This window comes from Colossoma macropomum, unplaced genomic scaffold, assembly GCF_904425465.1.
Source record: "Colossoma macropomum unplaced genomic scaffold, Colossoma_macropomum, whole genome shotgun sequence".
Classification (NCBI taxonomy): Eukaryota; Metazoa; Chordata; class Actinopteri; order Characiformes; family Serrasalmidae; genus Colossoma; species Colossoma macropomum.
Window position 1 is genome coordinate 3,120,365 of NW_023494789.1, and position 13,460 is coordinate 3,133,824.

Below are 13,460 nucleotides of genomic sequence, written 5' to 3' on the forward strand. Positions count from 1 at the left end.
TGTTTTTTGAAAGGATTTAAAAAGCATCTTAAAGGCTTTGAGTTCTTGTTGATATTTCCAAATAAGTACTTCTGATAAGCACTCGGTAGTCCGATCATAATCAGATTTCCGCTGTTATCCGATTATTCAAACGGTCGTGTAAACGCCATACTCCGATGTAGAAATCTGATTAAGAAATCCGATAAAGAGGCTGGATTTTAGCTCAGTGATCAGATTTCTCGTCGCATGTAAACTCGTACTCTGATTTCTGTCAGATTTTTCAGTCTGCGCATGCGCGAGATCAGACGGTGGATGTCGCGAGACGCAGCAAAACACTGTTGGAGCGACGGAACTAAACACGAAAAAGGATTTGAATATTCTTCATCTTCTAGATGATGTATGTTCATATTTTCAGGTAAAGTGTCGCAATGTTTAAAAAAATAAGTGACATGAAGTTTGAGTTTTACATTACATTACATTCCGATAACTTCAGAAAATCAGATTTCGTCAGTAATCCTATCAGATTTGTGCCACTTCAATCTGGTAATGTGAACGTAATGTGAAGCAGAGTTGACAGCAAGTCTGGATTGGATGCATAGCAGTACTTAGGTCAGAATCATTTATACCTAAATATTTAAAAATATTTTTCTTACAGTCTGATAATTTAAAGTGCTCTCATACATCATTTCTAAACATGTTTTTCCCCGTTTTGTATTCTAATATTTTATTCTAACGCTGTTTGCTATCCGGTGTCGACCAGAGGAGGATGGGTTCCCCTTTTGAGTCTTGGTTCCTCTCAAGGTTTCTTCCTCTTGCTCTTAGGGAGTTTTTCCTTGCCATTGTCGCCAATGGCGATGCTCATGGGGGCTCGGACCCGGATTTTTCTGTAAAGCTGGTTTGTGACACCTGTTGTAAAAAGCCCTATTTAAATAAACTTTGTCTTTGACTGTAAAGGTCTGTGCTGATGAAACTTATTTTAGGGTAAATGAGTGAGTATTGAGTATTCAGATTATTCAGCCTTAATCGTTTGTTAATGGTTATCGTGACATTGACCTCTCAGTGACCAATACTGATATCACAAAAGGCTTCCGTGTGCAAATAAACCCTCTAACCAGTCACAGTGTCCTGTGGTGTTTGCTGTGAGTGTCTTGACCTGTTACAGATCTAAATGAGTGTTTCTGTAGGCGTTTTGTTTAATTAACGTTTCAATGTAATCCAGAGCAAATTATTCTGGCTAATCTTTAACGATGTCACTCTTCTGATTCACAGTGTCGATTCTGTTGTATTATAAGTCGTATTGCAGTTGATGAATATCACAGTACAGGTATTTAGTCTATTTTGTGCAGCCCTGCTCTTCGAGACGTACCGTTTTAGTTTGTTTCCGTCTTCAGTATTTCTTGTCTTTCCCTCCGTCTGTTTAAGATTCTCTTCCTCCACATTCTTACGTCCATGTGTTTCCACTATCCGTTTTCTTGTCCTCTCTTTCCACACACACAGTCATACACACCCAGTGGTGGGTGGTTGTACGTGAGGCAGAGGCCTGTGAGTGTGTGTGTGTGTGTGTGCTGTGTTTGAGCCCAGACTGAGGGGGTGGGAGGGCGAGGCAGGTCATGGGAAAGCAAGGGGGCGAGGGACTGACTTAACGCAGTAATACACCAACCCTGTGCACACACACACACACACACACACACACACACACACACACACACACACACACACACACTCACACACACACTCACTCACTCACTCACCGATTCATTCAGCTTTTCATGTGTACACAAACAAATACCAAAAGCAGATATTCGACCACCACACAGTCCATCCCGAAATGACAGTGTGGTCAGGATGAGTTTGCCCTGGTTCTGGGTGAGGATGGGCAGAGTTACTTCAGTACACTCTCTCTATCTGTCTGTCTCTCTCTGTGTGTGAAAGTTTGAAGACCACCCATATCTATCTGTCTGTCTGTCTGTCTGTCTGTCTATTTATCCGTCTGTCTGTCTGTCTGTCTGTCTGTCTGTCTGTCTATCTATCTATCTGTCTGTCTGTTTGTCTGTCTCTGTCTTTTTATCTATCTGTGTGTCGGTCTGTCTATCTATCTATCTATCTATCTATCTATCTATCTGTCTGTCTGTCTGCCGGTCTATCTCTCTGTCTGTCTATCTATTTTTCTGTCTGTCTATATATCCATCTCTGTGTCGGTCTGTCTATCTATCTATCTATCTATCTATCTATCTGTCTGTCTGTCTGTCTGTCTGTCGGTCTATCTGTCTGTCTGTCTATCTATTTGTTTATCTGTTTATCTATCTATCTATCCATCTGTCTATCTGTCTGTCTGTCTGTCTATCTGTTGATCTGTCTGTCTGTCTATCTATCTGTTGATCTGTCTGTCTGTCTATCTATCCATCTGTTGGTCTGTCTGTCTGTCTGTCTATCTGTTGATCTGTCTGTCTGTCTATCTATCTGTTGATCTGTCTGTCTGTCTATCTATCCATCTGTTGGTCTGTCTGTCTGTCTCTGTCTATCTGTCTATCCATCTGTCTGTCTGTCTGTCTATCCATCTGTCTGTCTGTCTATCTGTCTATCCATCTGTCTGTGTGTACATAGGTGCAGCCTTAGGCGTGTTTTATTAAAGTTTCCTGATGAACTCCGACAGTCCCTCAGAGTGAATAAGTCACTCTGCTCCCTGATTTTGCTGAGCATTTTAAACCACGTCGCTCAGCCCTGCCTGTTACCACGAGATACGCAAATACTTAACCCGGCTTTTATGTTTCATTACAGTGTTAATATTTGAGTGTTTGTTTAAAAATGTGGATATTCCAAAACAAACATGGTAAAAATGCCCATCCCTAGTTTTGTGATTCCACTCACCCTGCCTTGCTCTGAACGGGACTGCAGCTCTGCAGCTGCTGCCAGATTAAATATTAAACTGCTCTCTCCACTGTTAGCAGCTACAACATCATCTTGAAGTGCTGCTTACATACTGTCACAGGACGGCTGAGCGTGCCTGGAAGAGAATGTTGACCGTATATCGTCGCTGTGCGCTAGTTTTTATTTTGCGTGATTGTAGACAGCCACCAGGTTGAAGTGATACAGAAATAAAAAAAAATCAACAAAGAGTGTTTTTTTTTTTTCTTTTCTTTTTTGGGACATCGACAACATGTGAACTGGTAGACACGATACAGGAGCTAAGGCTACGTTCACATTACAAGCCTCGTTGCTCAAATCCGATTTTTTACTCAAATCTGATCTCTCTGACGCGATGGTTCACACTCGTTTAGGTAAGTGATTCAAATCTGTCATTAATGTGACGAACCGGCGTCCTGAAATGACCCTCATGAGCTCATCCTACTCAGTAACGTCACATGAATGAATCACGTTCATCATCAGCACAAACTAACGAGCAGAACGAGCTTCGCTGAGAAGATCATTAACTCTGATCAGCTCTCAGCTTCATTATTAGAGCGAGACGAAGGAGAAAAAGGAGAGATGAGCTGCTTTTCCACCGTTTACAGGCTTTAACTTCTGTTCGGCGCTGCTGCCATGGTAACGCTGAATGATGGCGCAGCGCAGTGGAAAAAAGCGCATGAATTCCGATCTGAGCGTCACATTAAAGTCGCATGACCGCAAATCGGATATGTATCCGATCTAGCACCACATATGAAAGTGACTCAATGAAAGTCACATTAGGGCAAAAAATCGGATTTGTGCCTCTTCAGCCTGGTAATGTGAACGTAGCCTAAGTCATCCTGCTCACCAGCTCTCTTGGGCTCTTGACCATGAATAGCTGTGGCATTTAAACTCAGGTCCTGGCTGTAAAATGCCATCCTTTTGTCCAGTTGCACCACTTGAGTTCCCCCCAGAAGGGCTCGGCAGCCTATGTGGTCACCGTATTCTTTCAGATTATTAAAATTTAGTTTATTTTCAGTGGAGGAACATCATTGGTTAGACAAGTCAGCCATTTCCTGCTGTTTGGAAATGCTTTACATTTGGATCTGGGAAGAAGTGACAAGTAAATAAGGGCAGATTGACAGTTGACCTTGGTCTGTCAAACGCCTGGCACCCATAATTAGATTAATTTGGACGCCCGACACGCTGTCATGGACATATTCATGCTTTGCATTTCCATTAATTTGCTCAGATAGAGGCTCTGATTTAAAGTCTCTCAGCAAGGTTAGTGCACCCCACATCCAATGAGGCTGAGACGTGTGTCAATCAACACTGAGATGCTTCGCTGATGTGGCTGCAGTGGGCCAACGCAGAGCCGTCACTCACATCATGTCTGTGATGCTGTTGGAGAAACGGGGTCAGCTGGCCAGTGTCCGTCTTCCAGCCGGTGGCATCACACACACTATGGGCTTCTCTCACTGCAGCCATGCTGCTGTCTGCCCTCGCTTTAGTGAGCAGTGCTGAAATGAAATGATGATGATAATAATATGAACAATAATAATAATTTATACTAATAATTTTTATTTATATGGCACTTTTTATGCCCGGTGGCAGCTCAAAGTACTTTTCAGACAGGTGCTAAAAAAGTTATACAAGAAATTATAAGTATTAATTTAGTATCATGTAAGAAAATGACACGGATCAAATTAAAAGATAAAAACCACGAGATGTAGAGTTTTAATTAAATGCTAAATTAAAGAGAAACGTTTCTAGATGCTTCTTAAAAGTGAGCACTGAGCTTGCCTGTCTAATATAAGGTGAACTGAGCTCCACAGTTCAGAAGCAGAATAACTGAACGAGTCTCTCCACGTTTTCTGTATTTTACAGAAGGTGTTTGTAGGTCAGTATCTGCAGATCTAAGATCATAAACAGACACTCTGTAATGTAAGTGGCTCTTTAAGGTCATTTAGAGTCTTAAATCTTGTAGCAGAACTTTAAAATCTATCCTAAACGATGCAGTCAGTGCAGTTCTTTTAAAGCGGGACTGATCTGATCTCTCTGTTTTGTTTTTGAAAGGATGCTGCTGGTTTTTGTACGAGTTGTAAAGGATGTATTGTTTTCTTAGGACGTCCAGTAAGTAGATCATTACAGTGATCAAGTGCGATAATGAAATTATCACACTATTTTAGAAATACCAAGTTAAATACCACCATTTCGTTCATTCAGTTTCAAGTCAAAATGGCCATAAAGTACAAGTTACTCATTTTCCAGCGTTAGAAGAAAAGCAGAGCCTCTAACTCCATCACACATGCATTTCACACCAGCATTTTTTTTTGTTGTGCTGGCTAAAATTTAAATTAAAATGAAATTAAAAATGATGACTTCATCATTTCTTCTGTCTCTTTGCCTTCTTCCCTTGTTCTCTGTTAAATAAATAAATAAATAAAATCGCAGACTCGATGTGAAATGTCAGTGCGCTAAACCTGTAAAAACCCAGCCCAGAGCAGGAGTTTCAAATAGGTGCGGTAGGAGAAAATAATTCTGCTCAACAATTGAATGTCAGTTATTGATGATTAGCACTGCTGTCTGATCCACTCAGACCAGCACAACACACACTAACACACCACCACCACGTCAGTGTTACTGCAGTGCTGGGAATGATCCACCACCCAAATAGTACCTGCTCTGTGAGGGTCCATGGGGGTCCTGACCACTGAAGAACAGGGTAAAAGGGGGCTAACAAAGTATCAGAGAAACAGATGGACTACAGTCTGTAACTGTAGAACTACAAAGTGCACCTATATAGTAAGTGGAGCTGATAAAATGGACAATGAGGGTAGAAACGAGGAATAATGTTACGTCTGATCGGCGTACGCAGCAGTACTGTAATCTGTAATTAAACTGGCAGGGTTGTAAGTGTGGCTACACTACTATTTGCTATTTAGCTTCCGTTTCAGATTGAGGGTTACAGTAGGTCATTCATTCAAATCAGTAATTAGCGCTTCCTACCACCACTGCAGCTGGTTAACCCAGTCTTCGTAGCCCAGCGCTGTAGTGACAGTCAACTAACTGAAGCTTTGAAGCAGCTCCCGAAGCTATTGTTTTCCCTTCTCCGTTCTATCCACCAGCCTGCCGAATTCCCTAGTGGTGTGTGTGTGTGTGTGTGTGTGTGTGTGTGTAAGCATGTGTACACCTCTCTAGAGCAAACACTGGTTTTTTATAGTAGACAGCAGAGTGCAGATGAAACCCAGTAGTATTTACGCTCTGGGCACTGGCGCAACACAGCGCAGCCGTAAACGTATGGCACATAAATAGAGGCTGTTAGGAGTCATTTTCGTGTGGGTGGCGGCTGCCGTGCTGATGGGGCATAACTAATGATGCACTTTGAACAAGCTGTGTTGCATCTATCAAGAAACACCTCCCAGCTCAGCTCAAACAGCTCTGATTGCGGGTTGCTGTGGTGGTGATGGTGGCGTTTTCACGCATCAGTGTTGGTTTATGGAAAAGCTCACCTGCAGCTTTTGTTGTGCCATTTTATTGTAGTGTCTACTTCACCATGGAGCACTGGGTGGGTGGGAGGATGTCAGCCTCTAATTAACACGCATTATTAAATGCTGTGGTGTTTATTGTTGTTGCTTTCAGGCTGTATTGTATGAGAATATTCCACTCTGGTGAATGTGTGTGTGTGTTGTATTATGTTTGCCTCTGTGTTTCCAGGTGCTGATCAGTAGAAGCTGTTCAGTATTTGAGTCTAGCTTTGCCAGTTCTTAGTGGAGCTCCACAGTAAATTAGAGGTGCAGTGATCATGAGCTTTTATGGCTCATTGTGACTTATTTACAGCCAATTTGGTCTATGGCTGATTTTTATTAGCCTTTATTTTATTTTTTTTTACTTGAAGCTCACACTGTGTGGGATAAGTGAACACAAATGTGTTTCCTCATAGACAGTGATAACAGCACTTCTAATGCGCTGATGCCTTTGTGTGTTACAGATGCCTTTGTGAACAGCCAAGAATGGACCCTGAGTCGCTCCGTGCCGGAGCTCAAAGTGGTGAGTGCTTAAATGATTATTGCAATTTACATGTTAATATTGCATTTTTGGCCTTATGTAATCCATTTGCCTGACCTACTGAATATTTGCAGGTTTACCTACACTTTGTCTTTTTGTCTGCATTTATCTGTGTTAAAAAATTTCAATCATTTATTTCTTAATTTCTTATTAATAAATTTTATGTAATTTGAGTTTCATTCCAAGATGCTGCATATTTGTTTAACAATTTTAGATATTAGTTTTTGAAAATGACAGCTGATGAATTAACAGCTGATGAATGATCCAAAACAAACTTTTCTTTCTGTAATAAAGGTGATATTAACCATAATATTCCTTTGATATTACTTCCATGTATAACGCCCATTCCAAGCATGTCATGGAAACGAAAAATCTTAAAAGCGGTCTGTAATGCATTTTGGAATCAAACCATTCATATGTAAGTTTGATTTGTCAAACGAATATATATATATATATATATATATATATATATATATATAGTTACTATGATAAATTGTCACAATACAGTATGCAGTATTTTTTCAAACACATTTATTGTCAGTACTTGTAGAAAGCTGACAAACTGCCTGTTTCATTATAAAGAGAGCAAAATTAGTCCAGTTTAACTAGATTTAGTGCAACACAGTATACAATATATTGAATAAAAATCATTGTATTCATAGTTTTAATAGTACTTTTTAGAATGTAGCACTACTGGTTCTTTTTTCTCCTTTCCAACTGATCATATGTCTGGAAAAAATAAGTATTGTGAAATTGTTTATCATGAAAATTTCTTGAAGTGTTGCGATAATATATTTTTGCCATATTGCCCAGCTTTCTTGTAGCCCCTCACTCTTGTTCATATAGGGTATTATTGTTACAGTGGAGGCTCTCGATGGGAACTGTAGCTTTCTACTTAGCTAGTACTTTTGTTAGTTTGTTGCTCGTTGATTAATCCGTAGATCGAATATTGCAAATATTGTCTCTGTGCTGAAGACATCGCTTTAAAAGCCATTTAAAAGCTATATGGCTGCGTTCACATTACCAGGTTGAAGCGGCACAAATCTGATTTTCTGCCCTAATGTGACTCAGATCTGATGTTTTCAGAGCTGTGTGGTCACATGTCTGATCTTTTCAAATCTGACCTGAGCCACTTTCATATGTGGTCCTAGATGGGATACATATCCGATTCGTGGCCATGCAACCTTAACATGACGCTCAGATCAGAATTCATGTCCTTTTCTCCACTGCGCGTGCGCCATCATTCAGTGTTACCATGGCAGCAGCGCCGAACAGACGTTAAAGCCTGTAAACGGTGGAAAAGCAGCTCATCTCACCTTTTTCTCCTTCGTCTCGCTCTAATAATGAAGCTGAGAGCTGATCAGAGTTAATTATCTTCTCAGCGAAGCTCGTTCTGCTCGTTAGTTTGTGCTGATGATGAACGTGATTCATTCGCGTGACGTTACTGAGTAGGATGTGCGCATGAGGGTCATTTCAGGACGCCGGTTCATCACATTAATGACAGATTTGAGTCACTTACCTAAACGAGTGTGAACCATCGCGTCAGAGAGATCGGATTTGAGCAAAAAATTAGATTTGAGCATCGAGGCTTGTAATGTGAACGCAGCCTATTTGTATCAGAGGGCTTCAACTGGGCTTCAGCCTGCAATACTGGGAGTGATTCAAAGTGGGTCGAAATGTAGGAAAATGCCTCAGTGGCATTAATAATTTTATAATGTTAACTTTGATTTTGGTAATATAAGTATCTGTAAATCACTGTAGTCGGAAGAAAACCTCGTATCTCCATTTTTGACGTTTTCCAGTTTTTGACATAATTTGAAAAAACATGTTGCCCTTTCCATTGTGTGTAAATTTCATGATGAATGGACTAAAAGAAACAACCCAAAATGACTTGGAAAAAATTCTGGTTCCATTGACTTACATTAAAAGTGAAGGCGTTTTTTTCCTTCTCCTGTAAAGTTACCTTTTTTGGAGACGAGGTTTTCTTCCGGCAACAACGAAATATTGGTTCCTCTTGACTGGTACCATATTGTTGCTAATGTGCAGTGCATTCTGCTGCTGGATTATAACTGGGATGCCCTGTCAATGTCTTGCAGGGTATTGTTGGGAACTTGGCCAGTGGGAAGTCAGCTCTGGTGCACAGGTATCTGACTGGGACATATGTTCAGGAGGAGAGTCCAGAAGGTAAGAATTCACTGCACTGTCCATCCGCTATGACCTCTGTAGTGGACCACTGTGCATTGACAGGCCAACGTCAATATAAGGACATGCGCACACATGCTCTTAGATTTCAATATGTCACCAGTCACACACAGACTTACACAGGGGGCTCAGATGTTAATGTAATTACATGCTTTCATCTTCTGCAAACACTCACAAGTCTTATCATTTACTGTAAGTGGCCTGAAGTGTTAAAGTGGGTCAGGACTATTATTACTCGACCATGAATGAGGTCAGTAGCCCATGCAAGGTTTGCTGGGCTCCCAAGACATAGCGCCTGAAGTCAGTTTCTTTTCTTTCTGTCATTCTTGCTTTCTCCCCCTCAGACCGTAGTACAGGGCTGCAGGCCTCTGCCATGTTCTCCATGTATAATTGAGAATGCAGCCGGCACACAGCCAGAAAACCCCAACAATATGCTCTCGTCCTGGGGCTAGGATCTGCTTTCAGCAGTGCCCAGCGTTAATATTTCATTCCTTTATTAATGTTAATGTCCAGTCGTTTTAAACTTGCCTTCTGAGAGACTCAGGATGACTTTGAATTCCAAATTCTTTCTTTAAACGTTTTTGGAATCCATTTGCAGTCAATTGCACTTCAGACCTTTTCAGAATCAGACGTGTTTTGCAGTTCAGTTGCAGTGCTTGCATTAAGTCAAGTGTTCAGTGTGTGGAGTCGGGAGTTATGGAGTTAATTTTATGCCAAATGGATGAAATAATAAAATATCTCCTTTGCTTCGGTGCTCTTACTTTTGCTTCTGAGTTTTGAAATGTTTTTATGGGGGCCTTAAGCCCTATTCGAGGTGGATTAGTTTAGCCTGCGGTGGTCTGATAATGTAATTTGTAAGGTATTTGACTAGCTGATTGTTTACCGCAGATAGCCCGGAAATGTCAGAGTCCGTTCGTTAACTTCAGTGTTAAGATTAGAATTAAACATCCAAACAAACAACAAAAACTAACTAACTTCCAGTTAATACCTGATACAGGGAGATTCACTCGAAAGAGGCCCCGAATATTCTGTTGTAACTCCTGTTGGGATGAAGCAATCTAAACCAAAAAAATACGCTACATACCTTGACGTACATATAGTCGCTCCGACGCAGGGGCATCCCGGCTTGTTCAGCGCTCCATATACCGAGGAGCACATCGCACGTTGTTTCGTTCGGATTGCTTCGTCCTGGCAAGAGTTATTACAGAATATTCGGGGCCTCTTTCGAGTGAATCTCCCTGTAGAATATCATTAAGCTTGTAAAGTGGACTCATTCAACTCTACAAATGCCACCCAACAGGACAGAAATCGCTCTGTCTCATGAGAGATACCTTCACATATTTCATTTCATTCTTCTTTTAATTAGGCCATCAACAAAAATGTTTTCGATTACAGTTGTCTTGTTTTAAACTAAGGATAATCCATCCTGATGAATGATCCATTTTACTGGTTAGTCTTGTCTCCCAGTCGCCGAAGATCAGAGGTGTCGTTTTTTTACTAACCTATTACCAGGTTTTGTTATTACATTACAATAAGGCCGATTTGAACACGACTGCTCCTGAATTATTACTTAGCAGATTTGTAAAAACTATGAACACGGCATGAACGTTCACCCTAAATGTTTATTGGCCCAATGTTTTGGAGTGACGGGCTCTCTGACCCTTAGCCACACCCACTCCATGAATTGTGATGGATACAGTACCATGTGCACTTTGCAAACCAACTTTACGTATCTCATTAACATTTTTAATGCAGCATATTTGAGTCCCAAGCCATCCTGTGTAAACGATATAGTTTACAAAATAAAGTTCTATAGCCTGGCATGTTCACACAAGCATAAAATGGCGCCTTTCACTTTAGTGAACGAACAAAATAATTTGCCAAAATTGGCGCCCCTGCTTGGCAGTGATGGCAGCTAGCTGGCAGCAGTCGGTGGCATTACTTTGTTACTGATATTGCTGACAAATTGTAAACACTGATAGCTTTGTTAGCACAAGCAGCAAAAAGAGGTATTGTATCTTTGCTGGTCTCTGTGCTCAGTTTACCGAATAAAAATGCAAGGAAAAGCGAAATTCACCGAAATTAATCGAAGGTGTATTCTGTAAAAAAATGAAATTAAATGAAATTGGACACACCAGTGCATCACTATGCTTGTGTGACGCGTTTTGCTGTGTTTACATAGTTGACTGAGTGGGCATGTAGAAAGATCAGTGGACAGGTCACTCCAAAACGGACTCGGTGACCTTCATCCTGTAAAATCGGTGTCAAAACTCAGAAGCGAAAGAGAGACTGATGAAGCAAAAGAAAAGATTCCAGAAGCAAAAGAACATTTATTTATATAAAATATATATATAATTTGCAAAATGAATGAAGGAAAAAATGATAGCATCAACTTTGTATCTATCTTTTTAAAAATAATTTTTGATTTATAAATATTATTTTGCTCAGTATTTTATTTAAAACCTTTGGCACGCAATTTATAGGGCACCCCTCAGCAAATGTGGCGAGCACAGGGCCGGTCGGTCAGCGGTGGCTGCCGGACTTTTGCAGGCTTCTGCCTTCCCTCTCAGCGCTATAAAGCTTTAGCCACCGCATACCGGCGGTCGGCAGGGAAATCACCCAGAAAAAAGCAAACGGCAATTGTGTGTTTGCTGCCATGGATTATAGTGGCCTGGGCCAAAAGCAACACAATGCGACATCAGAGACGGCTGAAGCTATGCGCTTTTATAAAGTTGAATCAACAGCTGGAGATCTCTGATCCCTGTAGCTGGCATCTCTGCTAACGTTAGAACGGTTTTCCTCTATGGATCCTAATTTCCGACTTGTGTGATGTCACAGCCTAGCATTGTCTTTAAAAACGAAAAGATTTGGTATCTTTCGCAGAGTTTGTGTCCGTCTAACCCGACCCAGGAGTAGAAATGTTTTCCTTTTTTTTTCCCCCCTCAGTTTTGCCGTTTGGGGTTTAAAAATAGTCCCTGCTCGTTTTGGTAGCGTAACCCCAAACCCCAAAACCACTTACTAGCGCCGTTCCAAAATTTGACTGGAGCCTCCACAAATGCCAGCGTTAGGCCTCCTCGGCTGCTCCCCCGCTTAAAGCAGCAGTGCCCCCCTCGCCGTCCTCCTGTTTTCATTACACACGCCGCATGAATGGTCACATTCTCGTCGAGATATCATCGGAGTGCAAGGAAGGGTGTGTGCGTGCACACGTGTGTGTGTTTATACTAGCAGAGGGAGCACTTCTCCCTGCAGGTCTCTTTCACAACGAGGCCCAGCTATTCCGAAGCCCAGCTATTCCGAAGCCCAGCACCCACCTCAGCTACTCAACGTTTACACAACGTTCACACAATGCTGGTAGAAGATGCCGAGATCCAAGTGAACCCTTCAGCGTGATTATACGCAGCAGCCCCGCCGCGTGAAAAATACTTTTATCACCAGCCAGGATCATTTAAATGTGGCAATGATTTCCTTCCTCTGCACAGCTAGACTGGATGCAGTTATGTGCTGAACTGGGAATACTGAAGAGGTTTGAACTTCTTGGGGGGGTTTTTAGCTTGAACTTCTCTTCTGTTTCTTCTATTTCATAACTTTCCTTCGCTTCACATTCTCGTTCATTCTTTGCTTTGTTTTTCAATTCTTCTTGCTCCTCACTTCTCTACCCTTTTCTTAACTTCTCTAGCTTTTTCTTAATTTCTGTTTCTCCTCTTACTTTTCTTTGCTTTTTGTCGCTTCACTTTGCTTCTCTTAGGCGACGTTTACACAGCCGGTAAAAGTGGCCCAGATCTGATTTTCCCACCAAATCTGATTTTTTATCTTTTAAATGGGATGTTTATGTGGCATCAGTCTGAACAGATCAGCTCCTAAACTGACCTGCATGTCACGCTGCTTCACGGCTCATCCAGAGGTAAACAATCACGACTTCCAACGAACGCCAGTCGCTCCCGGAGGATCAGCTTCATCTTCACCAGCATCACAGAAGACATCATGAAGCTTCACTGACTGACAGCTGGGCTCATCACCCAGAATGTGTTTGAGTCCATAATAAAGTGCATGTTATTCGGCCACGGCCACTTCTTTGGTTTGTGTCCTCGGATTCTTTAAACTTCTTTGACGCTGCAGCCTCGTTCTCCTACGGCCTTGTTTGGCCAAATCTTTCGAAATCTGTTCGAACACGGAGCGGCTGCGATGAGTCTCTTCTAATTTTTTGGTACAGAAACATCAGCCGAAATGTTTGAGACTCAACAGCACGAAATTATGACGAATGTCGAGTTGTACTGACGTAAAAAGTCACATGAATTCCGATCCGGCTGTTCAGACTGAGACACACT

General features: G+C 41.5%; 1 protein-coding gene across 3 annotated transcripts in view; it reads left to right on the top strand.

Annotated features, from left to right (window-relative positions):
• The window catches only part of agap1 (ArfGAP with GTPase domain, ankyrin repeat and PH domain 1), a 263,429-nt gene that overhangs the window by 112,577 nt on the left and 137,392 nt on the right, over window positions 1-13,460 (top strand). For 2 of the 3 annotated variants that reach the window (XM_036569793.1, XM_036569792.1), the window contains exons 2-3: window positions 6,857-6,915; window positions 9,030-9,117. In XM_036569793.1, the coding sequence (XP_036425686.1) occupies window positions 6,857-6,915; window positions 9,030-9,117 (147 nt within the window). Of the gene's footprint in view, window positions 1-6,492; window positions 6,660-6,856; window positions 6,916-9,029; window positions 9,118-13,460 lie in introns of those variants that run through there. The other variant, XM_036569794.1, reaches the window with a different exon arrangement.